General features: G+C 41.2%; 2 protein-coding genes across 4 annotated transcripts in view; one reads left to right on the forward strand and one right to left on the reverse strand.

Moving 5' to 3' along the window:
* TSPAN4 (tetraspanin 4) overlaps positions 1-26298 on the forward strand; it is a 428081-nt gene that overhangs the window by 138285 nt on the left and 263498 nt on the right. For all 3 annotated transcript variants that reach the window (XM_039553304.1, XM_039553305.1, XM_019281512.3), the window contains exon 2: positions 15679-15759. The gene's annotated coding sequence lies outside the window, so the exon portion shown is untranslated. The remainder of the gene's footprint in view (positions 1-15678; positions 15760-26298) is intronic.
* On the reverse strand, positions 422-4966 carry LOC120410137. The gene is made up of 2 exons (XM_039553300.1): positions 1705-4966; positions 422-1070 (listed from the first exon to the last, which is right to left on the reverse strand). Exon 1 carries the CDS (start codon positions 4554-4556, stop codon positions 2946-2948), a length of 1611 nt encoding a protein of 536 aa, XP_039409234.1. The 5' UTR covers positions 4557-4966; the 3' UTR covers positions 422-1070; positions 1705-2945.

Here is a 26298-nt window from a genome sequence, read left to right on the forward strand (position 1 = left end):
ACCTCTTGTACCACTTTTGCATTGAAGTGGGAACCACTGGCTGATGACATTCCCAAAGGTACCCTGAATCTAGGTATTACCTGATGCAACAGTATTTTAGTCACTTCCTTAGCCTGATTGGTGTGACAGGGGAAGGCTTCTGGCCATCCAGAAAAGTTATCCACCAGAACTAGGAGGTGTTAATACCCCCCTTTTCTGGGTAATTCAGTGAAATTAATCTGCCAGTATTCACCCAGAACATTTCCAAATTTCATGGCTCCTAGCACTAGTTTTTAACTGTGGTAGGGTTGTTTCTTTTACAGACTGTACATTGTTGTATTCTTGCCTGTACAATCTGAGCCATTTTAAACCCAATTATAGATTTTTGCAAATGTTTCAAAAGTTTTTCAGTACTCCTCTGAGTGCCTTACAATCCACTATTTCACTCAAGATCGGTTCGGGGACCACTACTTGCCTGGTTGGAGTAACTGCCCAGCTTTGTGGATCAAATTTTGCTTCTCAGGTTTCAATTAATTGACAGTCCCTAGCACTATACTCTGTTTTTTTCTACTGGGAGAGGTATTTCTGGCAGGGGTATTAAAGATATGTTTTCAAACATGCCTTTTTCTGCAGCCTCTTTGGCAGCCTTATCAGCTAAACAATTCCCCAATTCCAGTTTGGTCTTACCTGCTTGATGTGCACTGTAGTGCGTAATAGCAACTTCTGCTGGTTTCTGGATAATTTTGAGTAAGTCCAAGATTTGCTTTCCACCTTTGATCAATGTGCCTTTAGATGTCAAAAGGTCTCTTTCTTGCCAGATGGCCCTGCATGCATGCACCACTCCGAAAGTGTATTTTGAATCAGTCTAAATGTTAACTCATTTTCCTGTACTCACTTCCAAAGCTCAAGTGAGCGCAATTACACATTGGAGGGGAGCGCCCCTGATTCAGTTACCTCATGGTGTGCCGTCACTGCATATCCAGATAGTCATTTTCCATTTTGGACAAAGCTGCTCCCATCAGTAAACAACTCTCAATCAGGACTTTCCAAGGGTCTGTCTCGTAAGTCAGGTCTGCTGGAATATGCTTCCTCTATAGTTTGTAAGCAAACAAAGCAAAGCATAGTCATGCTCTGGGGTTCCTTCTACTTGTTGGGCAGATAAGAGCACATCAGGATTAATGATAGAAGTTGTTTTGATTGTCACATTGTCCCGTTCCAGCAAGACCACCTGGTACTTTAGCATCTGGCTGGGAGAGAGCCAGTAGCCCCCTTTTTGCTTGAGTACCAACTGCACCATGTGTGGTACAAAAATGACAATGCTTTGTCCCAAAGTCAGTTTTCACGCTTCCTGGATCAGGATAACAGTAGCTGCTACTGCCCTCAGACAACTAGACCAGCCTTGGCTGACATTTAGTTGCTCTGAAAAGTAGGCTACAGCCCTCCTCTTCTCCCCAGGGAACTGCGACAGTACTCCCAGTGCTGTGTTTTGTCTTTCATAGATAAATAGTTCAAACAGGCACATGGGGTCTGGGAGCCCCAAAGCAGGGCCTGCATAAGGGCTTGCTTAAGTTGTAAAAAGGCAGCCCATGAATCATCAGTCCAGACTATAAAGTCCTTCTCAGCTGTCTTCAACAGCTCATACAATGGCTTTACTAGCAGCCCATAACTGCTGAGCCACAGGAGACACCATCCCACCATCCCAAGAAATGTACATAATTTTCTTACCATTCGTGGCAGTGGGAGTTGGCAAATTGCTTCTTTTCATTCCTGTCCCAGCCTCCTTTGTCCTTGGAGAATTTCAAATCCCAGGCAGGTTACTGTGGTCTGGAACATTTGTGCTTTGTCTTTGGATCCTCTGTATCCACTTAGTCCCAGAAAATTCAACAATGCCACAGTCTGATCCCAGCGTTGCAGTTTAGTTTCAGTAGCTGTCAGAATGTCTTCTGCATACTGTAACAAGACTTCAATAGGGTTCTGATTTTCCTGTTCCTCCAGTTCTTTTTCCCATTGATTTCCAGATATGGTGGGGCTAATTTTAAACCCCTGTGGTAGAGCCATCCAAGTCAGTTGACGACTTCTCTCTCTGTTTGGATTTTCCCATTCAAAAGCAAATAGCTCTTGACTCTCAGTACTCAAAGGGATACAGAAAAAGGCATCTTTCAAATCTGATACCATAAACCATTTAAATTTTTCACTCAAGGTTGTTAGTAAGGTATAAGGATTTGCTGCTACTGGGTGTGTATTTTCTACTATCTTTTTTATGGCACTAAGGTCCTGTACCAGCTGGTAAGCCTTTCCTTCAGTTTACATTCTTAACTGGCAAAATAGGGGTATTAAATCTGGATTCACATTCCTTCAATAGGCCATATTTTATAAATTTTTCCACAAGGGGTAATAACCCCTTATGACTTTCTATTTTCAAAAGGTATTGCTTTTGCCTTACCGGTCCTGCTCCAGATTTCAATTTAGTTCTTACAGGCTCTGCTTTTTTGGATCTCCTGGGTACCTCTCCAGCCCAGACTATCAGAATCACTGCATCCTCAAGTGATACTGGCAGATGGATCCCATTTTGGATACTGTAATGCAAAAATAGAGGCTTCCACATAATTAGGTTCTGGAATAATAACCTGTATTTTGCCATTATTAAATTTAATCTCAGCATTTAGTTTTTCCAATAAATCTCTCCCAAGGAGAGGCTTTGGTGAATTGGGTGGATGCAAAAACTGGTGAGTCATCCACTGTTTTCCTAATTTAAAATGAATGGGCTTGAAAAATGGCCGAGTTTTGCGATTTCCCGTTGCACCAACAATTGTTACAGAAACATTACTCAAGTTTCCTCTGACTGTATTTAGCACTAAGTAACTAGCTCCTGTATCTACAAAAAATTCTACCTTCCCATTTACCTTCTTCTTCCCCAGCTTAGCTGTGACCAGAGGTTCTGCTGGGGCAGAATCCTCTGGTCCCCCTCAGTCATCATCAGTGACAGCCACGGGAGGGGAGCTCATGTGTTGCAACTGCAAACAATCCCTTTCCCAATGCCTGTCTTTCTTACAGTATGCACATTGATTAATACCAAGTCTCCTGGGGGGGTTTGAGGTAGGTTGTCTGCATCCTTGTCCCCTTCCTTTCCCCGGGGGCACCATTCCTCTGGAAATTCCTTCATTAACTCCAACTACTTTTTGTTTAGTTATTTCTTGCTGGCTTTCTCTATTCTGATAAACTCCCCAAGCAACATCTAACAGCTTCCCTAAATCATACTGGTCTTGTCCCTGAGCCTGTTGTAATTTCCTTCTAATATCATCTGAGGATTGCCCCACAAATATGGGGGCTAATTGAGTTTTTCCTTCCTCTGTTTCAGGATCAAGATTAGTATATTTTCGAGCTGTTTCTTTCAGGCGATTTAAAAATTCGGTAGGTGATTCCTTACCATCCTGCTTAATTTCAAATAATTTTGACATATGGATAACCTTTGGTATGGCATTTCTAATTCCATATAGTATCCATTGTTGGTATCTATTTAATCTCTCTCTAAACATGGGCACATTAGGGTCCCACTTTGGATCCACAGTGGGAAAATTAATGTCCAAGGTACCTGACAAGTTACCTGTCAAAATTTGTTCTTCCACAAACCTCCTACTGGTTTTAACAACCATCTCTCTTTCTGTACTGTCAAACAGCATTTCTAACATAGTATCTATATCCTTCCAGTCCGGATCCTGGATTTTTATCATCATTTCAAATGCTTTTGCCATTTTGTCTGGGTCATCTCGGTAGGTGCCAGCAATCAACTTCCAATTATTAAGGTCCATTATTGAAAATGGAACTTTTACTGTAATTGGACCATCCATACCGACTACCTCATGGAAGGCAGCTGCTCTCACATCTCTGTGTTCAGCTCTAGTTCTCTCTGCAGTTGGACTAAAACCCTCTGCTCCTTGATACATCCTCTCTGTCTCTTCTGTCTTCTCCTCTGCTCTTTGATACATCCTCCCTGGCCTCTCTGTCTTCTCTTTTAGACCTGCTAAATCCACGTCTTTACATGTTAGTTCCCTCATAATATCAGTCTCAGCAGCCTGATTTTCTGTTCCCCCGTCCAGCCTGCAGTTAGGACTGACCATAACATCTAAATCATTCTTCATACTGGGGAGATGTTTAGAACAAGTTTGTCCTGTGCTGCACATAGAACAACAATGTTTTAACCATTTTCCTTGATTGTCCTTTTCAAGAGCCAGCACAAAAGGGTCTGAGGTGGCTGGATTCAAGCCACAATCTTTCTGCCATTCCGGATGATTCCGTAAAGTGAAAAACATATCAGCATACATAATCTCATCCCATTTCTGTTCCTGTCTTAAAAACAACATTAACTTTAACAGTGTATTATAATTCAAGGTTCCATTTTGTGGCCACTTTTCTCCAGAGTCTAGTTTGTACAACGGCCACCGCTGATTACAACACTTAATTAAATTCTCCCTGGTTGCTGTTCCCCCAGGGGGACCCCCAATCTTTTTCCAATGTTGCAAAATGCAACCAAGTGGGGATTTTTTCAAAATGCCCCTTTTAGATTGTCCACTACCCATCTCTGAGTACTAGACCCAAAATCATACAATACAGATACAGACACAAATGCAAATGCAAAACAATTATGAATCGATAAAACCAGTCAAATACTGAATTCTGGAGTATCAAATAACCCACCCAGTGCACTGGAAGAGCTACACGTCTTATATGGGCAGAATTCCCAAAGGAATGCCTTATTATCAAATAGGATCTTACCCGTGTCCCAGACTGGTCCGGGGATCTGTGGTCTTCTCCAGGAAAGTCCCGGTGCTGGTGTGAAGATCCAGAGATCCCTCGGATCCGTGGGAGATCAGGCAGAGTGTTCCACTGGGAGTTGCCAAAAATGATACCGAAATCGGCCTGACAGAAACTTTCTAACACAGTTTTGAGTGTTAGAAAGCAGGCATTCCTCACTGCAGCAGCGCTGGTCACTCGGAGGCTCGAGTGCACCGAGCGTCGGGGAAGCAGAGCTTTTATCGTACACACTGATTACACATTCATTAGCTCTCCCCGCTTACTTGATGTGTCGGCATTACTTTATTCTACATAGTCACACCTCTTATCAGAAGTCCCTATATGGTTCTTTGGGGTCTGTCTTCAGTGTCTGGTGTCCTTTTTAGGAGGTTGCCCCTCGACCCCCACTTTTGAGTAACCACAATATCATTGTTTTGCATAACTTTTACTGTGTTAGCCTTGCAGAGCTGAACTGGCATCCTGCTTGTGTTTTGCATGACTTTTGTTTTGTCGGCCTTATCTAGTTCTCCAAGGCTACCTTGTTCCCTTTATTTGATAAGAGTAAACTGTTGTTCTGTTCTGCTGTCCTTATCATTTTGATATCTGTTGCTGGAATGAGTATTTGAAAGAGTGTAAGAGAGAAGAAAAATGTGAGAAGTATCTCTGGTGCTGGCAAGCAGGCCTGTGAGCAGTCAGGGAAGTACTTGTAGCAGGAAAGAGCTGACAGTAAACTTTTGTATACTGGACAGGTTGACAAGAATGTTGAAGCTGAAATAGAACCTGAACAACTTCGTCTTGCTGTTCAGTTTCTTTTTTTCTATTTGAGGAAACAAGATTTTCTAAATATTGCATTGTGAATAAATATTATCTAGGACATGCTGTATCTTTCCTCACTTTCTCTTGTCATAGGGAACAGAACCCCAGTCTAGGTTAGCCTCTGGGTCAGAAAGTGGCTCAGAACAAGTTTCGTGTACTGCTCTCCTTAGGCTTTTATATGCTGCTTCATCTGTCCACATTTTTCTGTAACCTTCTGTATATTCTACCTAGCAGAGAATCACAAGTCCTGGCTATGTCAGAAAATCACATTGTCACCTCTCTTGAGCTTCAGTTTTGCTTTGGCACCTTACCTTTCAGTTCAGTTTTGCTACCGTTTTTTTTTTTCTCTGCTTTGACGGACAGGAGGTTGAAATCTCTGTAAAAGATGGGCCTCCTCAGAGCCTCTTGGCTGTTAACCAACACTGAGTCTTGACTGGTTCCATACAGAAATTGGTATCTCAACCCTTTTGAAATTGTTTGAAATTGTTATCCAAAAAGTTTTCCTTCACTACGAGCCACAGCCAGTAGTTTTTATTGCTACTGAATATTATTTTCAGCTCTGGCAGACTTAGCTTTTGCAAGTAGCACTAGAGTGCTGACGCTTGTGATGCAAATTTTTGTAGCTGAGAAGGCCACCTGATGGTAAATGTTTCTGCTTCTTCCTTCAGTCGAATGGCTTTGAGGCATTTCTTACAGGAACTTGGTTGGAATATTGTATTAGGTACCTTTGTGCTTTTGAGGCTCCAGCAGCTAGATTTAAATGCTGTAGAACATATACAGAAAACCCAGGAAATGAGAAACAAATACCTGCCAGGAAAAAGCACTTTTGCATTTCTATACTGTCATTATATCTTAAACCCCAACTCTTCTGGTCTCATTCCTGTGTACAGCTCTCCTGTACAGAAAAAAAACTTGGCTTTGACTACCCTTTCATTTTGTGCTCCTGAGCCTCTGGTAGTACCAGCAAGTCACTTCTGTAAGCATCCAAGTTTGTACAGCAGCCTTTTTAGCCTATTGTGGAAAGTGTCCCACCTGGTCCTCTTCAGCCTGAGGAAGGATGAGTGTAGTGCCTTGCCCTGAGGACCTGGGAATAAATGGTAGAAAATGTATTTTCCTGAGTTCCCTTAGGGCTGTACAGAGAACCCTGGAGGGAGAAAGGCAGCTGAGAAGAAATTAATGTTGGTAAATGGTATTAAAAGCTAGCAGACAGGGAGACAGATGAATGCAAGATACATAGGGCTGTTAAGTGAGGGAGACTGTGAACCCAGTTTATGCCAGTGGCATGAGGAATGAAACAGGAAAGGTGGCACTCAGTAGGTTCCCTTGGCTCCTCATAAATTTTGAATTGCCTGCCTTCCCTTTTTTTAGCATCATGTAAAATGAAATGCTGGGATCATTAGAAGATGTGCTGGTGAAGGTGATAGGAAGTGAGAAGAAATTTCCTTATTCTGGCCTTCATTTCTCTGATTGTCAGTGATTTGTTAGTCAATTATCTGGGGGTTGGATATATCTGCAGTTTGTTAAAGTGTTATGCTCCAGTAGATTGTTGTTCAACTTATCTTGCCTCCATCTTTAGAACCACAGTTGGCATGACAATATTTTGGGCTCATTCCAATGAAGAAAAGGATTTTAATTTTTCAGCACCCTCTGTGCAGAATGGCGCTTAGGCTTCATAGATTTCTGTATTTTTAGTGGGAATGTAAAGAAGCTGCTGTTTAAAACAAACATGTGGAGGCCTGCTAATTCCTGGAAATCTTTTCAATTAAGGGGAAGAGGAGAAAAGGAAGGAGAGGCAGCCCTTTGGTATTGGGCTGGGACTTTGGTGTGTGGTGAAAAATGACCAAGTGCTGCCAGAGAGTGAACACTCAGTGCTAAGGAAAAGTTACCCATGAGGTGTGAGCAGCTGCTTTGCAGAGCAAGAAGCATGAATTGGTCTTTTAAACTTTGTCAGTCCCTTCTCACTTCATCCTCAGCTGATTTGCAGCCCTCTTAAAAATGAGGTCTAGGTATATTTGCCATTGATTTCTCAAGTCACTTGGGAGGCCTGTAGCAGCTCTGCATGTTGTGTGCTATGATCCATCCTTGTGGGAGGGTGGTAGGAGCATCAGCATCACATGTGGATTTGTTCTACTCGTAAATAGGTCAAGGCTGTGTCTTGTGATCTGGGTATAAATTCTTTGGAGGTCAGCAGAGGATTTTGATAAATATCTTGACCTTTCCATGGGGACCTTCACGTTTGAAGTACATTTTTACATTTTTTTTGACCAGTCCTGTGCAGTCCCTAAGAGTGGCCATTCTTTTTCCTGGCAATCTGAATTCCAGCCAGATAAAGTCTCAGCTCTTCATTGTTGTCTCTGTCCTTCACATGAGGTAGCTGTTTTTCAAGAGGGTGTTTTTAAATTGTCTGTCTCCATAAACTTCCCAGGCATAGTTGTCTTTATAAAGTGGGAGAAAAGTACATTTAGAGGCATTAATTAAGATAATTCCCAAACAAAATTCATTAACTTCAGTGAAGCATCCTTAGGCAAGTACCTGATGTGTCTTAAGTTCAAGAAAGACATGTAGGCCAGCCTTCTTCCACCTGTCTTTTGTGTAATGCCATCTAGTTGTTTACTTATTAAAATGCTGTATATGCATGAGCACTCAGCTCTCAGTGAAGTGAGGTTCTCATCCTGTCCCTTACAATGCACATATTAGTAGCAGTCACATATTATTGTTGGTGGGAGAGATGGGGAATAATTTATTGATTTCTAAATAAGTTAAACTCATTTAATGGAAGGGTAGGTGTTTCAAAGCTGTATTTGTCAACCCGCTTAGTTTCATTCCTCTGGCATCACAGCTTTTTGAAAACAAAAGCCGTGTACCATCTAGAGGGTTTTCTGTTCAACTTTGAATCAACTTTGAATCAGGTGCTGTGCAATTCAGCAGGTAATTGGTCTGTGTGCAACCCAAAATGTTTCAACAGGAGTACGTTCATGACCACCAGTTTGTACTAACTAAATAATTGCTTCAATTAAGCTGAATGTAATTAATGCAAATCAGATAATAGAGAAAGGTAAGTGGGCAATTTAACTGCTGTGGGTTTGTTGCAGAAATTTCAATGATTTACTTTGTGGCAAAGAAGAAAGCATTGGAAAATACTGCCACAGAACAGCTCGAGTGAAAAGGGATCATCTTGCAGTATGCATGGCTGCATGTTAGACTTGTGCTGAAAGCTTTTTGTACTTGTCTAAGGTTGTATGACAGCTTATAGTTAGAGCTGGGATGGAGGAGGCTTTTTTTCTTTTCCCCTCTCCCTCAAGGAGCTTTTAAGGCTTAGGAAACTTGAATATACTGACAAGGTTGTGTCATTGCCTGAAGTGGCCCAGCAGTGTCCATGGCCCAAAGGGCAGTGATCCAGAGCTTGGAGATGAGGCAGGTCTAAGATCAGGCTGGAATGTTGAGTTCGGGTCAGTGAAGGTAGAGGGCCAGGCACAAGTTTGTGAGAACAAAGCAAGGCCCAAGAGCTTGAGCTTCATTGCAGCTCCATAGCAAATAAAGGAGTTATTCCTGAGATGAATATCTCACTTACCAGAGCTTTGGTTGTTCTTGGCAGGGATTTTTTTCCCTCTTTTTTTTTTTTTTTTTTAAACACCTGAAATTCCAGCCCGAAACTGGAAAAAACTTTATGAAAGCCAGGCAAATAACAAAATCTTCTTTACTTGAATTTACCTCAGTGATTGTGAGTGTTGTGTGTCTTCACAGGAAAGAACGTGTTCATCTCTGGCATGGTACTGTACAGCAGTGAAAAATGTGTGTTCAACCATAGGTTGAAATTTTCTGTGTTTTAAATGCTTCTGTCTAGTCCCAGAGCAAAGAAAGCCCACCTGAAGCAGGCATAGCTGGGACAGGATGAAGTCTTGATCACCAATCTTGCTGAGCAGAGCCCAACCAGAAAGGTGTCCCCAGGTACAAGCAGAAAGCATCACAACTCTTCCATTTCAGTGCTGCGTAGCTGAGGAATTCCCTGAAAACTCCTGCTGCCAGCAGCAGTGCAGGCTATTGTGGGACTGACAGTCAGTGAATTCCTGGTAATTTTGTCCTTGCTGCTGCTGTGGTTAGGGATGAACCACAATAGTTTGTTTGTCAGTGGAAGCTAGGGAGGAGGGCAGGTGTGATCCTACACTGATTTCCTCCTTGTTCTCACCTGTTTAACTGTCCCTGTTCTCAGAGGTCTGAAGTCATATCCTGGAGCACAGAATTTACCTTCCTTGTCCTGCTATTTTAAATGTCTTCTAAGAATCAGATAAGATCAAAGCCCCTTAAGTGTGCTTTAGATAAATGGCTTGCTCTTTGTAAGCAAAAGCAAAAGATTGAATTGCCTTGACATTTTATAATCTTTCTGATTTCATATGTTGAAGTTGAAATATATTGCAAAAGGCCCTTGTCATTTTTCTGAAGTCTGCTGGGTCTCTGAGGATGGGAGTGATATCCTCACTTCCTTGCAGGTTTGTTTCTGTATCTGGTCCTGCAGCCTTCAGAAGCCTGATGTAAGGTTTTGTTTTCCTCAGGACTGTGCTGGCTTCTGGACAGTTTAGGCATACTTGTTACTAAATTATATCTGATGAGGAAATATGAGAAGATCAGATGGATTTATTCTCTGGAATACCTCAGCTACGTGAGTTGCTCGAGGGTGAAGCTGGGTGACTTCTTGTCAATCAGTACTGTCCTATTCCCCATGGTAGTGATCTCTGTTTGAGCTGCTGGAATTTATTATTTGGGGAATGAGCTTTCCCAGCCTTGGCTGTAATCTTATTTACTTGTGAATAATCTGTATACAGCATTGACACAAAAAATTTCTGTGCCAAGCTAATACGCAGTGCAAGGGATAACATATTTAGATGTCTGTGTTGGATTTGGGAGGCTGTGGAGCTCATCATTTCTGCCTTTTCTTATCAAATAGTAGATTGCAGCATTCTGCTACCATGCAGCCTGTCAGGAGCAGAGGTATTTCTGTCAAGGGAAAGAAAGAAAGAAAATTCAGTCCTTTTCTCTTTCTGCTCTGGTGCTTCAGGAGATGCAGAGCAGAGAAATGTGGTCCCTGAGGATCTCTGCAAATAGTGAGATGAGGATATATAGAGAAGGCAAAAATCAGCTACAGGATGGCATACATTGAGAAATTCCAGATTCAATTGACTTTTGATACCCCAGGCTTTAAGCTGCCTTTTGGTAGTAGGCATTATAGATGATGCTGTCTTAAGGCAGCAGACAGCACCATCAGGGCTCTTCCACGGACATGGCAGGGGTGGGGTGGTGTGTTGTTTATGAGCCATCAAATTCTTATGCCAGAATGACTCTTTTGATAGTCACTTTTTCCACATAAATGTCAGAATTAGTGATTCTTTATTGGTGGTAAAGCATTTTGCCAATCTTTTCTCCCTTGAGATGAAAACAATCCAATTAATAATGCTGAAAGGAAATGTTTCAGAAAGAGCTGGTAAATGTACTGATTTTGGGTCCTAGTGAAATAGAGCCTTCAGTGTGCCAGTATTAAAAAAAAAAAGTTTTCTGACAAGCCTTCTTTTGGTAAGGTGTCTCACACATCAGGGGAGATGAAGAGGTAATGACTGTCTGGCTGCTGCGTCAGATGTGTCTGTGTGATGTGATCCTCGTTGCTTAAAAACACACTCTCAGGTGAGACCTACCTGTGAAGGTTATGCTCATTAGAGCTTCTCTCCAGCTGCAAGGGCAAGGACTGTGGCTCACATGGCTGGTGTTCAGGTGTTTTCTAATCTGCATTTGGAGACTTCCCCACTCCTTTCAGTTGCCTGGAGTCCTGGATTCCCATCAGCTGACTCAGGCCTGCTCTTAATCCCGAATTTCAGCCAGGGCTGAACCTTGTGTACCAAGGCAGGGAGGTCTTGAGCTAGAGATGTCTCCCCTCTCAGGACACAGAGTGCCCTGTTAGTTGCACTTAGGGCATGATGAAAATCTAATTTATTTAATCTAATCTGTTTAACCTTGGCCATAATGCTACTGCCCTTCAGATTTCTGGTTTGCATTTGTGATACTTCTTTTCTTCCCCCTGGAAACTGAGCTCCCTACAACAATTGGAGTGGCTGCAGAAGAGCAAGGAATTTGCCTTTGTACAAGGCTTTAAAAGTAATTATTTATGATTCTAAGATGATTGGATATGTTTCAGTGTCAGCACTGGGTATGCATTTTTAAGAATGCTATTGAAACTTTCATGCAAAAAATCCACTATATATATTCCTAGGATATTATTTTACTTGATTAAAGAAAGTATTGAATGCAGTGCTATTGAGTACAAACTCTCATTTAATCTATCAAAACATTAACAGCACTTTCCTCCTTCCAGGACAGGCAGAATTTAAACAAACACCAAGCAAGGAAGGTGACAGAAACATTTTTTTGACCTTACATCCCTCTTGCTTTAACTGGGACTAGTTAGGCTGAATACATAATCACAGGCAAAGAAGCTTAATTTTTTGTTAAAGGGAGCTTCTGTAGCAGGAGTTTGCAAAGTCACAGTGTGATTGATGTCAAGTAAGCCTGAAGTTGCACTGGCCTTGAGCTTGTTCTCTGCAATAATGTGAGTTAACCTCAGTGAACAATCAACAGCCACAGTCTTGGGCTAGCAGAGCTTCTGCATTATGACAACAAAGAGACCTCAAATTTTTTATCATTTGAAAGTTAAATGGAAAAGTTAAAAGAAGAACTCTGCAGTCAATATTTTGATGGGGTCAGTATGGTTTTAGAAATTTTCAACAAAATGGATGCTGACATTGCTTATTATCTAGTTTTCTGGCAGATGTGAGAAAATAAATTCATAAAACAAAAAGAAAAATGAAAACAGAAGGGAAGGGAAAAGGGAAGAAATCTATTTTAGATTTTAATAATTATTTAGAGTCTATTGATTTAATTTAATTTTATAATTAAATTTTAGATTTTAGTAATGTTTCCTATAGATATGTTTCATTAGGTGGACAATAGAGCTTCTCCTCTGCTTCAGGCAAAAGTTCAGAATTTATTTCTGGGCTATGTGCCTGGTCAGTTTTATCTTTATATGTAGATCTCTGTGCTAAAATGCGGAAGGATTTACAGCAAAGGAGTTAAAGTAGTGGTGATCTTTAAAGAGAGTTCACTAGGTCAGTCAAATTCTCTCTCTAAGATTATAAATCCAACTAGATCAAGGGATACAGAAGACATACAAGCACTTTCTTGGCTTGGAAACAAAGCAGAAATATTATAGAAAAGATTCCTCCACCTTTAATTTTACTCAAATTTTTGCTGGTTTTGTTGCTTTTGCCATTTGAAACTGGAACAAATATGGGATTCTGTTTGTTCTAATAAGCTGGAAACAAAAATGAAGACACATTTGTCCCAGTGAGGTCCTTTTTACTACACAGCATTCTCCCTAGACGATCTCCATTCATGCTTCACTTCTATAGTCCTCTCTCTTAAAAGCTGCTGGGAAACAAAGTTTGGATGAATTTTCCCAGTTGTGAATAATCTGTTTCTGTGCTATAGATGCAATTTGGATAAAAGATATTATGAGGGGGAGCAGATTTTGTACCTTGCGTGGCACTTCAGGCTCCATGCCTGACGCAGTAATGCTGTTCTAGGCAGCAGAAGTGTTCAGAAGTGGGTAAAGACACACTGATGCAATCAGTAGTTCATAGTTTCCTTCCCCATATAGAATCACTTATTTCCTGAAAGATCTTCTAGTGCTGTACTTGAAATGTTTAATTTCTGCAGTAGATATTTTTTCCCTTCTCGGTGCGTCTCCTGTACTGTGTGCTTAAATGGGAAGGAATGGCCTTATTTCTTCTGACTGTCCAACCTAATTAATCTATTTCATTTATTCAGTAATTAGATAATGCAGGTTTGGTTGTTTTTTTTTTTTTTTAACTCATGAAGTAGCAGACAGGAGTGTTGAAGATCTGTGTTTGTTCCTGTGGAGTCTGTCTGGTTGAATTCTCCACTGTCATCCTCTTTATTTGAAACAGGTGTTTGAAGTTGACCCTTTGGATGACTTTGAACCGAAGGCAGGGAAAGCCTACTGGGAAAATAAGCATTAAAGGCCTTGTAGGCCCTTTGAAAGAGTTAAATCTCTCTCTGATCTCACTGGTTTCAGTCAGGCTATTAGGTCTTTAAGTACCTTGTCTTTGAGGATTAATCTGTACTCTTAATTGTCCATTGCTGATGGTTTCTGTCACTTCCAAGTATACTAATTCTGCCTTAATAACTATGGAAGTCATTGCATTGGCATAAAAACGCTTGTTATTCTGCTTAAAACATTCTTCCCTTAAAAGCCTTCCCTTCAAAGCCTTTCGACTAGTCCATAATTGGGGTGATGGGGGGTGAGAAACTTGAGTAGAGCCATTGCACATCATTTCTTCTCCAGTTCTCGGGGCTCCTGGAGCAAGGAAAGTGTCACCATGTCACTTTTTTGCTGCTGGTAGCAAGCTGTTGGAGTGTTGATTCCCAGGCACTTTGCATTAGGAAGGGATCTAATATCTGCACTTGCCAAGTGTCCTGTGGGCTCTGACAAGATTTCATGTGCAGTTGAGAAGCAGTGTACATTTGTATGTGAGTCTTATCATGATGGAAGTGAAGTGCCACAAAGATGAGTAATTGAGAAGGGCTGAGAGGAAGGAGCTGGGACTATTCAACTTCTAGAGGAGAAGACTCAGGGGGAATCTTATCAATACATACAAATAGCTGAAGGGAGGGTACAAAGAAGATTGGAGGGAGGCTCTTTTCAGTGGTGCCCAGTGACAGGAACAGAAGCACAGACTGAAACAGAGGAAGTTCTGTCTGAATATCAGGAAAATGCTCTTGCTGTGAGGGTGACTGAGTGCTGGCACAGGCTGCCCAGAGAGGTTGTGCAGCCTTGTGGTTGGAGATCTTTAAAAGCTGTCTGATACAATTCTGGGCAACTGGCTCTGAGTGCCTCTGTGTGAACCAGACAGTTGGATCAGATGTCCTCCAGGGCTCCCTGCCAACTTCAACCAGCCTGAGATTCTGTGAAGTTAAGTTTTAATGCAGGGCATCATGTGGGTAATGACCTGACCTAGGATGGAGGTTTAATTTTCCATCTGCCCTGTCTTGTCCAGTGCTATGTGCAGTTACTTCATTCTTTTGTACAGTGTGGTGCCACTAATTACACCTTTTGCTGTTCTACTGATAGGGGTTTTTTAGTTTTTTTTTTTTTTTTTTTTAAGTTTAGTTTACTAAGTTTAATAAAACCTTTTCAATTTCTGTGTGCATGAGATTTTGTGGAGAGCTCAGCATTCTTTTAAGACTATAAATGAAAAATTAGCTTTTGTGGTTATACAAAAAGTTCAGAAGTATAACTTTCTTAAAATCCAAAATATTATGTCATAAAGAGATTCTAATGCTCTGTGTTTTATGAAAACATTTTGATTTTAGAAAGCTGATTTTTAATTTTTCTTCTAAGGCTCTTGTATTTCTGTTTTTCAAAACTTCCCGCCTCCCCAGAATTGGATTTATACATTATATATTCTGGATGTGTAGGATTTCTGTATATGTCTTTTTTGAGTCTCAAGTCCATGAAATGCTCATATCTGATCCAGCGTTTAATGGGATGAAGTGCTCATATCTGATCCAGTGTTTAATGGCATTCAGATTATGCAAAGAAGCTGATAATGCTGCCCTGTTCTAATGAAGTGCTTGAATATGGGCCTAAGTGGAAACATGCTGTGTGGGATGTTCACAAGTGCCCATGGGAGAAAGGAGCTTAAATCCCATTGAGAGTGAAGAACATGATCCCACCAGCTCAAGAATGTGATGTGTCCCCCTTGCTCTGCTCCTGCTGCCATCGGTGGGTGTTGTCATTCTGACAGCTTCATGAGCCAAGCTGTGGGTTTCACCATCCCTTTACAGTCACACTAATGAAAACTCACACCTTGCCAGGTTTTTCTCTGTTAGGTTTCAGTCCAGTGGTTTTAGCATAGTTAATGAGGGGGGGGGGTCTCTTTTGTGCTTCCAAAGGCACAGTTAAGAGTTGTTTTCCTTGTATTTTGTAAAAGACATGTAACTTCTGACCCATGGGCTCTTGTTTTGCAGGTCCCAGTTTGCTGGTTGCAGAGAGGCCACCTTGTCAGCTGGGATCACATCAGGTGCTCTGAGCTCCCATTCCTCCATCAGGTACGTGAATAGTTGTGATCGATTTATTGTTTTGAAATAACATTCTGAGTAGATAATTGCATTTCACCTGTGGGCCTCAGTGAATGGCTTTTTAGAGAGTAGAAATGACAATCTGCAGAAAGTAGTACAATTAATATAATGGATCAGACTGGTACCAAGAGATGTTGCTTACTGCTGATGTGGATTCTGTTTCCTTGTTTCCACTGGGGTGCGGTCCCCTGGAAAGACATTGTACTGAACCCCTTGCATGAGGGGACTGAAGTGGGAATTGAATTATTAGCCCAGGATCCTCTGTTTTTTTTTACTGGCAAAGTAACTTCATATGATGTGACTGTTGTTTACCTGAATACTGAGCACAACTGTATTCTTTCCTACTCAGATCACATTTTTTTTGATTTATGACAAATGCTGATATGAGAATTCACTGTTAAAGAAAAAAATAATTAAAGATAATAAATAAAAACTTACGTACCAAAGTCATGCATGAAATCTGTCAATCTTCATTCTTTCCCCCTAACTTGCATATTTTTTGCACAGCCTATGTATTTTAAATAGGGGAAGAAAACTGGTCCAGTCCTTTCAATCGTGTTACAAAAACAGTGAAGGTGTAGAAGAACACACTGTGGAAAGGAAAGTACAGATAAACAGATTAAAAAAAGAGGTGCTGCAGCACCTGGCAGTGTTTCTGTACCTATATAGTTGATCACCCAGCAACAAATGGCTGAGAGACTGAGATATATTTGGGATAATCTCAGAGAGTGAAGCTCCTGAAGTGGGCAGAAAGGAAGATGATAATGCATTGGTGTTTATGTTCAGTCCCTTCTAAAGCCCTGTAGGGAAAAATATTTCTGAATCTTCTGGAAGACTAAAGCTAGAAATAAAACCCTGTAATAACTTCCAGGTGGATATATCTGAAGTGGTGAAGCTTTTCGATAGAGGCTCAGTCTTCCCCCTTTATTTTATTTAAATACTTCCTATTTAGGTTTCCTTTAAACAGTTATAGGTGACAGAGTGACCAGTCCCAAGCTGAGGAAAGTCAGATTTTGTCAGAAATCTAGAACGAAAAATAATTTCTGGCTTGCAGTTTAAAAGAAAATACAGGTGATAGCAAACAGAAAGTACTGACTATTGTCAAGCTACTGAAGACACTCAGAGAAACAATCACCACTGCATGGTGTCCCTTTTCACTGGGAATTGCAGGTGATTATTTAAGTCCATGTAGGTCTGTGGACTTCTGCAGCACATGTAAACTGAGGATTTGACCAAGGTCCATAGTGTGAAGTGGAACTGAAGTCCTCTGATGTTAACTGGTATCAACTTTGGGCTTGGTTAATCTCACACCCTAAAAGGGTGGTGTCTGAAATTTTTACATGGCTTGATTTTCAGTAATCCTTCTCCTCCTGCTCCTAGGTCTCAGATTGCTTTGGTTTTGTAGTGTTTGGGGTTTGTTTGTTTTTTTGTTTTGGTTATGTGGGATTTTTTTCCTTGGTTTTTTTTTTAATGTATTTTCTTTAGTTTTGATGTTCTTTGAATCTATGTCTTTCATGTTAGTTACAAGTGGAATTAAGATCTCTTCTATTTAGTTAACCTTACCCTGTGTCAATCAAATTGAATGAACAAAATCTCAGTGATTTATGCTAGAAAATAATGCTTTTTGTTACTTTTTCGCCCTTCATTTTGTCTGTGAAAACTAAAGTACCTGTTGTTACACAGTCCCCTCAAAAGGGCTATTCTAATAGTCCATGTAGGTTTTGCAATTAAATGGAGCAGGTAGTGTAGTTGTCTGTAGTGTGGCCATAATTTACCCACTAATAGAGTCTTTAATTGAACTAGGGTTTTTTGTTTTATTTACTGAATTACTGTGTCAAAACTTGAACAACTTTGCTTTCAGCTCTCAAACTGAGTTACAGGTTTAGGCCAAGGAGATGCAGCAAACCTAAACCTTCAGCAGTTGGACTGACCCAATTTTTTGCATTGTTAGTGATTTTGTTGGTTTTGTATTATTATGTATTTAACTCAGCAGAGCTTCCAGGCAAGGTTTGAAGAAGAGTGGGAGGCTTCTTTGTTTTCTTTGTTACTGTAAATATTCACACAGGATGACTGTATGATTTGGAGGATAGAGCTCTTAAGGCCATGTTTACTCGCTCATCCTTAACAGCATTATGCACAGCACTGCTGTATAAAGTGTGCAGGAAAAAAACCAATCAAGCAAAATCTGTTTCTCTGCAGAAATTTCTTCTGTTGAGCCTTTAAGGTGGTCTTTACAGACTAAGGACAAGTGCTTTTTTTATGGTGTAGAGCCTTTTGGGTAAGTGTGGTGAATGAGTGCTGGGGGCATCTGTTTGGGCTGACAGTGAATATGTTTGATTATGCGTGTAGTAAGTGTTTGTACTTCATACAAAAGAAGTATGAGTCTCCCAGGTAGTGTTTCACCATGGAAATCGGGCAGTGTGAATTGTTATCTCAAGTGTGCTGTCACTGGGAGGTGACATTTAACCAGAATAGTCACTTCTGCTGTACAGACAAGGACATGACCTTCTGGAAAAATGGCACACTATCGTGTTCCTTTCGCTGACACAAAGAGGGGGAAAAGTCTGCCCGTGTCAGAGCACTGCTTGCACACAGACAAGGAGTCTAGACCAGAAGCTGTCAGGTTGTAGATTCTGAGGGATTTAAAAGGATCTTTCTGCCATGAAAAGGCTTTCTACCTGCATGCCTGATGTTAGGAGTGGAGTTGTTGTGGAGAGGAATAATGCTTCACTTTTCCCACCAGTGTTTGTTTTTCTTTAGCTCTTCCTGCTTCTTGCCTCACTGCTGACAGGGAGGCTGGTTTGCCATACTAAACACCTTAGGACTGACAGGATGGAGAAAACCTACAGGCTCCTCTGACAGCAGTAATCAATAAGAAGTGAAAAAATCTCACTCTGAGAAGCCCTTTTCCAGCCATAAATGGCAACAGAAGTCCTGAAGGTGAAACTCTGATTTTTAGCCCAAATTGTGAACACAAAGGACCAGGAAGCTGAGACCAGGGAAAAGATTTGCAAACCAAGAGTTTCTCAACCTAGGGGAAAACTGCATTGTGCCAGACAGTCCTCAAAAATGTCCTCCTCAGCCCATGAGCTGGTGCTTTGTTTAGTGCATCCCTCAGGACTTAGAATCATTGAATTGTTAAGGCTGGAAAAGACCTCTATGATCATTGAGTCGACCATTAACCTGGCACCACCACGTTCACCACTAAACCATGTCACTTGGGGTGCCTCATTCACACATTTTTTGAGACTTCCAGGGGTGGTGATTGCACCACTTCCCTGGGCAGCCTGTTCCAATGCCTGACCACCCTTTAAGTGAAGAAATTTTTCCTAATATCCAATCTACACCTGTCCTGGTGCAACTTGAGGCCATTTCCTCTCATCCTGTCACTTGTTACCTACCACTTACCACCAGCTCTGGGCCCAGCTATCCAGTCAGTTTTTTACCCAGTGAGTAGTACACCCACACAAAGCCATGAGCAGCCAGCTTCTCCAGGATAATGCTCTGGGAAACGCTGTCAAAGGCTTTACTAAAGTCCACGTACACACATGCACCGCCTTTCCATCATCCACTAAGCAGCTCATAGAAAGAGATCAGGTTGGTCAAGCAGCAGATGCCTTTCCCAAACCCATCCTGGCTGGGCCTGATGCCCTGGTTGTCCAGTATGTGCCACATGCTGGCACTCAAGACAATCTGCTCTGTGACCTTCCCTGGCAGCAAGGTCAGGACAGGTCTGTAGTTCCTGGGATCCTCCTTCCAACCCTTCCTGTAGATGGGCATTATAATTGCTGACTTCAGTCAGCTGGGACCTCCCTGGTTCACCAGGACAGCCGACAAATAATTGGAAGTGGCTTGGAAAACTCTTCCACCAGCTCCCTCGGTGCCCTTGGGTGGATCCTATCAGGGCCTATACACATGTGTATGTCTAGGTTGCTGAACATTTCCTCCTGGATTATGGGGGCTTCATTCTATTCCCCATCTGTCTTCCAGCTCAGAGGGCTGGGTACCCTGAGGATAACTGGTATTATTGAAGACTTGCTGCAAGAGATTTCATTATCATACTGCAAGCTTCTCCTAAGTTTCCACTTGCCTTAGGAGAGATGGTGAATTTCTCCGACTCTTGTAAGAGTCACTGGAAAAGGAGGAAACTTAATCAAAACTAGGCAGAAGGAAAGGTCGGAATTCGCTTTTTAACCTAACAGGTCTGCTTTATTTTTGAAAATAAGTCATTTCTATGAAGGAAAAACAAGTTTTTTTCTTTCAAATAGATTTAATTGTCTGCAAGTCACATTGAAAATGGGAATAACAACTTGTAATTATGAATGGGGATAGACAGAAATGCCCAAAGCACCTGGTTAATCAAAAAATAGAGGTTGAAGAGTGCAGTATTTTTTATGCTGTATTATAGTGATAATGGCAAGTCATTCAGAAAGCACAATAGGAAAAGTTAGGTCTAGCTTATATATTCTTGTTTTGTGATGCTGAGTAATTGTTAATATGGGCTCTTACTGTCATCTTTGTTTTGCAGGAAGCAATGCAAGCAAATGAATATGTCTGTATCCCATATTGCTGTTTTACTCACAGTTTAGCTGCTTATTTGGTTGAGATGGAGTTTTTATTCCCTTTATGTTAGTTGTGCAGCTAGGGAATTTGGTGGTAATAAAAACACAGAGCTCTTGCAGCATGCTTTGTGCTGATAAATCTCAATGTTTCGTGAAGTATGTGGTAACTTCACACTGCAGATACGTGTCAGGGAAAGAAGTTTGCCCCCACGGTCACTTGGCTGGCAGGAGAACTGGGATAAGGATCCCTGGCCTTGAGTCTCAGCACAGGGCTCCCTCTGGCTGACCATGCAGCCTCTGCTTCGGTTTTTTCATAGAACTGTTAGTGGTATCATTCCTCCTACGGATGTGGGGAAGGTTTTAGATATTAAGCAGGTATCTTTTTGTCAGCACTCAATTAATTTTAAAGGGGAGATACAAAAATAGCACATCCTTTTGTATTAGATATCATATGTCCTCTGGAATCATCTTTGCCAAATGCTATTAATGGCTACTCGAGAGATTCATTCTATTATCTTGACTAGCTTATTTCTAAAGTAGTTTGACATTTTATTTGTCTGACTTATCTGTTGTTGTAGGGAGATATTGTTTTATTACCCTTTAGAAGGCTGAAATGTTAACCAGGAAATATGGGAGCTCCTTTCATTACTTTTTTACTATGAAATACGAACTCACAGACTGGATTGTCAGCTCTGCAGTAAAAGAGAATTCTGGCCTTGTGCTCAAGAGCTTGGATTTGACTACAAACAGTATCCCAGACCCTCTGTGGTAAGCTGCTTATTCTTCAATCCTACAAAGCAGTTTTAAGCCCTGCACACCTTACCTCTCAAATGGGAAAATTCTGGCACTGCCAAGATCCCAGTGTCTGCAATCAGTGTCAACAAACACTGCAGGAAGGGAGTGGGCTGGAGTAAAGTTGGGGTTCCTGCTCCCAGAGCAGACCCAGCTGTGAACAGTAGGACAGATGTAGTTTCAAATATTCACTGGTGTTGCTGCTGGATGTATACTGTCCGTAATGTGAACTATAATGGTAATTAGTATGTTAATAAAAACCCCTTTTACCTGGAGGAATTAGAACCATTTCATATGGTCATCTTTTTAATTGAACTTGTTTCTTCCTCACCTAGTCCAGACATGCTTGACATCAGCTGAAAGCTTGTAAATTTAATGGCTTTGGGTGATTTTGTATGGCCGTTCTGGTGTCGAGTCCTCTCTGCTTCATAATTTCCTGATTCCACCTTCATGTGTGCACACACACTCTCCATTTGGGAATGCAAGACAAATATTTGATTTTATTATGATCTTTGGGAGGCACTGTGAGTAGGAGGGGTTTATTGAGAGGCTAGGAGAAAGCTCGGAGTCTGATAAACAGAGAAAACCAGTGGAGATGGATTTGCAGTTTCCTGTGTGTGACAGCACTATTTTACTTTGCACTACCATTTCGAGTCAGAGAAGATAAAAAGCATCTGATTAATAGAAGCCTAGATGAAGATATGTGCTGCTACACATGTTTTTCGAGTCTGGTAGATCTCGGGCTTGGCACATTAAAAATCTGTCCTTTCATGAAGAAGCTTTCCTCATACTAGAGAAAACTGTAAGGTAAATGAAACAAATAAGTAGAGCAGGGATTTATTATTAAGCAAGTTTTGTGTCAGTGAATGAATATCCACGTTTTAAAAAGGAGTCTAAAACTAAAGCCTGCAAAAATAAATAGCTTTGTCTTAACAATACAACATCTAAGAAAGCTTTTCCTTTTGGGGTAAAAAATAATAGAAAACTTTAGACCTTCTTATAGCAAAGATAATTACACTCTTGCTTATTTTAATTACATTGTTTTAAGTAGGTCACTCACATGCTTAAACCTGTGGAAAATTTAGGAAAGCTTAGCAAACTGGCATAAGGGCAGAATCAGGGGACCTTGATTCCAGTCTTCCTTTACAGTGCCTGTATTGCTCCAGCATTTTAGCATGGACTGCCTGCAGTCAGAGAGAACATCTACTTGTACTTGTTTTTTAATCTAGACTGGTGTTAGCACTTTTTTTCTGGGTCAGCTGATTTCACTACAGACATGTTTGTTGCACTCAAGCTGTCTTGTAGCAGCAGTGATAAAAAGATAAAATCAGGCTTCTGAAAGCAATGGTGACAAGATTGGCTCAGAGTGGGTAAAGTGACTAAATACAGGAACAACTTCATGTGGTCAGAGATAATACTGAATATTTGCTTTCGGATTTAGGGTGTGTTTAATGGCTACAGAAGAATGAGGCAAAAGTTACCAACTCAGTTCCTGATTTTTTAGATGTGTGGCTCTGTTTTCCAGGTGCTTAGGATGCTGCATGTCCCTTTGGTACTGAAAAAGTTTGACCTTTGGTGTCATCTCGAGAGCAGCAGAGCTCCGAGCACATTTGTAACCGCTCTTGCCCTCTTCAGCTGCGTAAGTGGTGCATCAGAGCTCCTCTGAAAATTTGAGTAAAGGGCTCTTTGGAAAATATTTGGCTGCAAAGATACAATGTGGAGAGTACTAAAAGGAGCACTTGGGTCCGAGCTGGCTTTGCTCTATGTATTTGTGCAGATACAAGCTGATCTTTAAACTCCTTGGAGACCCTCAAGGAAAAAGGTCATAAAGGTGATGCTAGTGGGTATAATACATTTGGAAAATGCTAGCATTTCTGACATGATGGGTTTTCAAGCATTGCATGTGTTACCAGGTGGGATTGCAGTACACAGAACATCTGTTTCAGAAAAAATTCTCTTACCTCTGCTTTTTACACATCTTGTGTGTCTTCTGTGGTGAATTGTGCCACAGTGTCAGTGTTACCACTGTTGGTTTTTTTCTGCTGAATTCCACACGAATGGATGTGTAGCAAAGGGGCCGAGAGAGAATGCTTAGAATCAGCGTTTGTTTGCCATCTGGAGCTCTGCCAGTGTAACCTGAGGACATTGGGATGGTGGGGAGCCTTTCCTGGAGTTCAGGAAAAGGGAAGGAAAAAAAGCCCTGTGCTCTGAACAGAGAAGTTTGCACAAAGCACACTCTGTGGTGGAAACAAGTCAGGTGGAAAAACAAGTCATGCAAGATGATTAGCAGTGTAACTAATTCTTCCTTTCTTCACTAAGAAGCCCATCTTCTTTCAAAGAAAATGGCAGTTATTGGCAGTTTGAATTTCTCAGTGGTGTTCAAAGTAATAGGGCTTTGTAAGCATGAGATGTGATGTTTTCCTTCTGTTACAATAGCAGATGAGCTCTTCTCCCCCTCAGTTTGACCAGGACTTCACCAGGCACAGAGAAGAGGGAACAAGGTAGTAAGGAGGCAGAACCTCTCTTTTTTATTTTTTGGCTGCTGGGTGTAGTCTCACAGTGAGGGATAGGAGCCACACGAAAGTCGTGATCCACTGTCTTTTCAATTCAAAGACTCTCATCTATATAAAGAGGTTTGAAACAAACTTCAAACCTGTCTCCTTCAGTCGAGCTCATAGTATTGTTGGCTGGTCAACTTGGAAAAAAAGAGAGATTAAAATAATATTATCCTGGAGCACACCTGTCTTCTGCTTGCTTGGTGTTGAGTAGCACGGTGTCACAGCTTTGTGCATTAGCTCCTTGCCTGGTGTAATGAGAGATCTCCCCCTGGTTTCAACCCACAAATTTTTATGGCTGATTGCTAGAGGTGGAAATGCTGTACTCTATAGCCCTGCCTATCCCTATCCCTGTTTCTCCTCAATGCAGTGGGTACTTTACCTTTTCTGGTTTCTTTTGTAAGATCACAGGCTGTAGTGGAAGCGACCTAAGTAGCCAGTAAAGACTTGAAATGAAGTTGAAACAAAATGAACAAAGCTGTAGGGAAAGTGAATTTGATTGTAAAGTTTTCACTGTGTGATCAGCCAGATCCTAAGATCTGTCTATTCCTGGACTTTTCCTAAAATAAGCTTCTTTAAATTAATTATATAGATATAATCCCCTATGAGGACATTTGTTCTGAGGCAAGAGTATCTATATAGAAATTGAACTCTTGAAACCACTTGAAAGTGTTCTAAAATAACTACTTTGATTAATTGCTAAGCATATTAGGACCTACAGCGATTACAGCTGGTATTGCTTCTGTACCTCACTGCTTGCTTAAAGTAGCTCAGAGGCTGTGCCCAGTAATGAGTCAGATTCAGAATTGTGGCCTTTTATTTCATTTCATTTCATTTTATTTTATTTAAACTAGCAGAAGCAAACAGTCTTCTTGATGCTCCATCTAAAAATGCGTTACCACAGATTGAAACCCTGCACTGTGTATCTGTGTGCTGACTCCACAAACCTCCCACCCTTTGCCACCATCTCTTTCATAACTGTAGATTTTAAATGTGGAAACATCTCTTAAGTCAGACAAGGATATTTGGCTCAGAAAATGAGAGGAGAAGGTCAGTGCATCCCCTGAAGTGATACATGAGGGGATGAGATGTGTCTAATGGCAAAGTGTCTAATGGAAAAGAGTGGAAAAAGGCAAGGGAAGAGTACTGAAGGAGAGAAAATTAGAAGTAAAGGGAGTGGAAACAGGGAGAGGCTATAAGGTTCTGATGAAATGAAAATGAGTAGTTGTTAATATACAGGAATTGCTCTCTGACTTTGGATGGGTTGGGCTCCCTGCTTGCCTGGCTTTCCTGCCATGCTGTCCCTGTTCACTTCAGCAGAGAACTTGGCCTTCATCACTCAGAGGCTGCCATCTGTCATAGTCACCCACTGGCCTGTGAATTATTTGTGCTCGTCTAAAGGCACGAACTGCTGAATGCGTGAGCTCTGCTGTCACTCCAGGATTGATGCTGCAGCTCAGCTGGAGGCCAAATGGTAGAGTCTCAGCCCCCCAAAAAGCCCCAGAGCGTCTCCCTCCAAGGTTCCCAAACAAGGAGTGCAGGCCTCAACTGTGCTGCAACCAAGGCTGAGGGCAGAGTAGCAATATTTAAAACTGAAAAAAATAAATGCTGTTCACCTCTGTGGACCTTACAGTTTCATTACTGTTTGGATGAAGCTTCACAGAAATTTGGTGTGATAGCTCAGCTATTTCCAGTATGTTTAAAACCATCTGCAAACATGAGCTCACCCTCACCTTTCATTCATGCTAAGGGGGAAGTGCGATACATATATTAGACTATAGCACTGACCAAAATAACCCCCAACACTTTGCACCCTGTGAGCAGCTGATGCATGTGATGGTCTGTTTCAATGTCGCTGCCTCCCTGCAGTCAGTGTTCAGGCACAAATGACAGAAACACAAATACGTTTGCAAAATCCAGAAGTAGTTACAGTTCATGAGCAACAGAGGGTCAGATTCCAAACTGGTGGAAGTTACCGTAGCTTCATTAAGTTTCATTTATTTATGTTTACATTATTTTATCAGCACGATTTCACAGCTCTAGTTTAGAGCATGGCATTAAGAGTAAGTGAATCACCTTAAGTAAGGTGGAAGTGGACTCTGCTGTGAGGAGATCAGAGCTGGGAGGGAGAGTTAGCCCTCTTAAATCAGATGTGCAGTGAGTAAAAATAATTATGTGGAACTACAGCCTTAATAGAGTACTGCAATTTTATACCAGCTCCTGATATGACTGGTAAAATGTAGCTAAAGTTTAACTTACCCACCACCCCCATGCTCTTCATGCTGACTATCATAATTATGAAAGCTGCTCTCATCTGATAATGGTCTTAAGAGTTATCAGTATGAGGACACTAAAGGTAGACTAAGAGTGAGTCATCTATTCCATATCATGAAGTTATAAACTAGTTATGCCTGTGGAATTATCAAAGAAATTTGGCATTCTGGAAGTCCTTTTCATAGTCCAAGTGCATATTACACTCCTGTTAATTTAATAATTTAAGCTTACCTTTTCTGAAAGTGTGTTGATGCTGTTTGTAATGGTTTTGGAAGATGCAAAGTCTGTTTACAGGCTCAGTCTCATCATGTCTTTCTCTTTTTACA

This window comes from Corvus cornix, chromosome 5 (assembly GCF_000738735.6).
Source record: "Corvus cornix cornix isolate S_Up_H32 chromosome 5, ASM73873v5, whole genome shotgun sequence".
NCBI classification, from domain to species: Eukaryota; Metazoa; Chordata; class Aves; order Passeriformes; family Corvidae; genus Corvus; species Corvus cornix.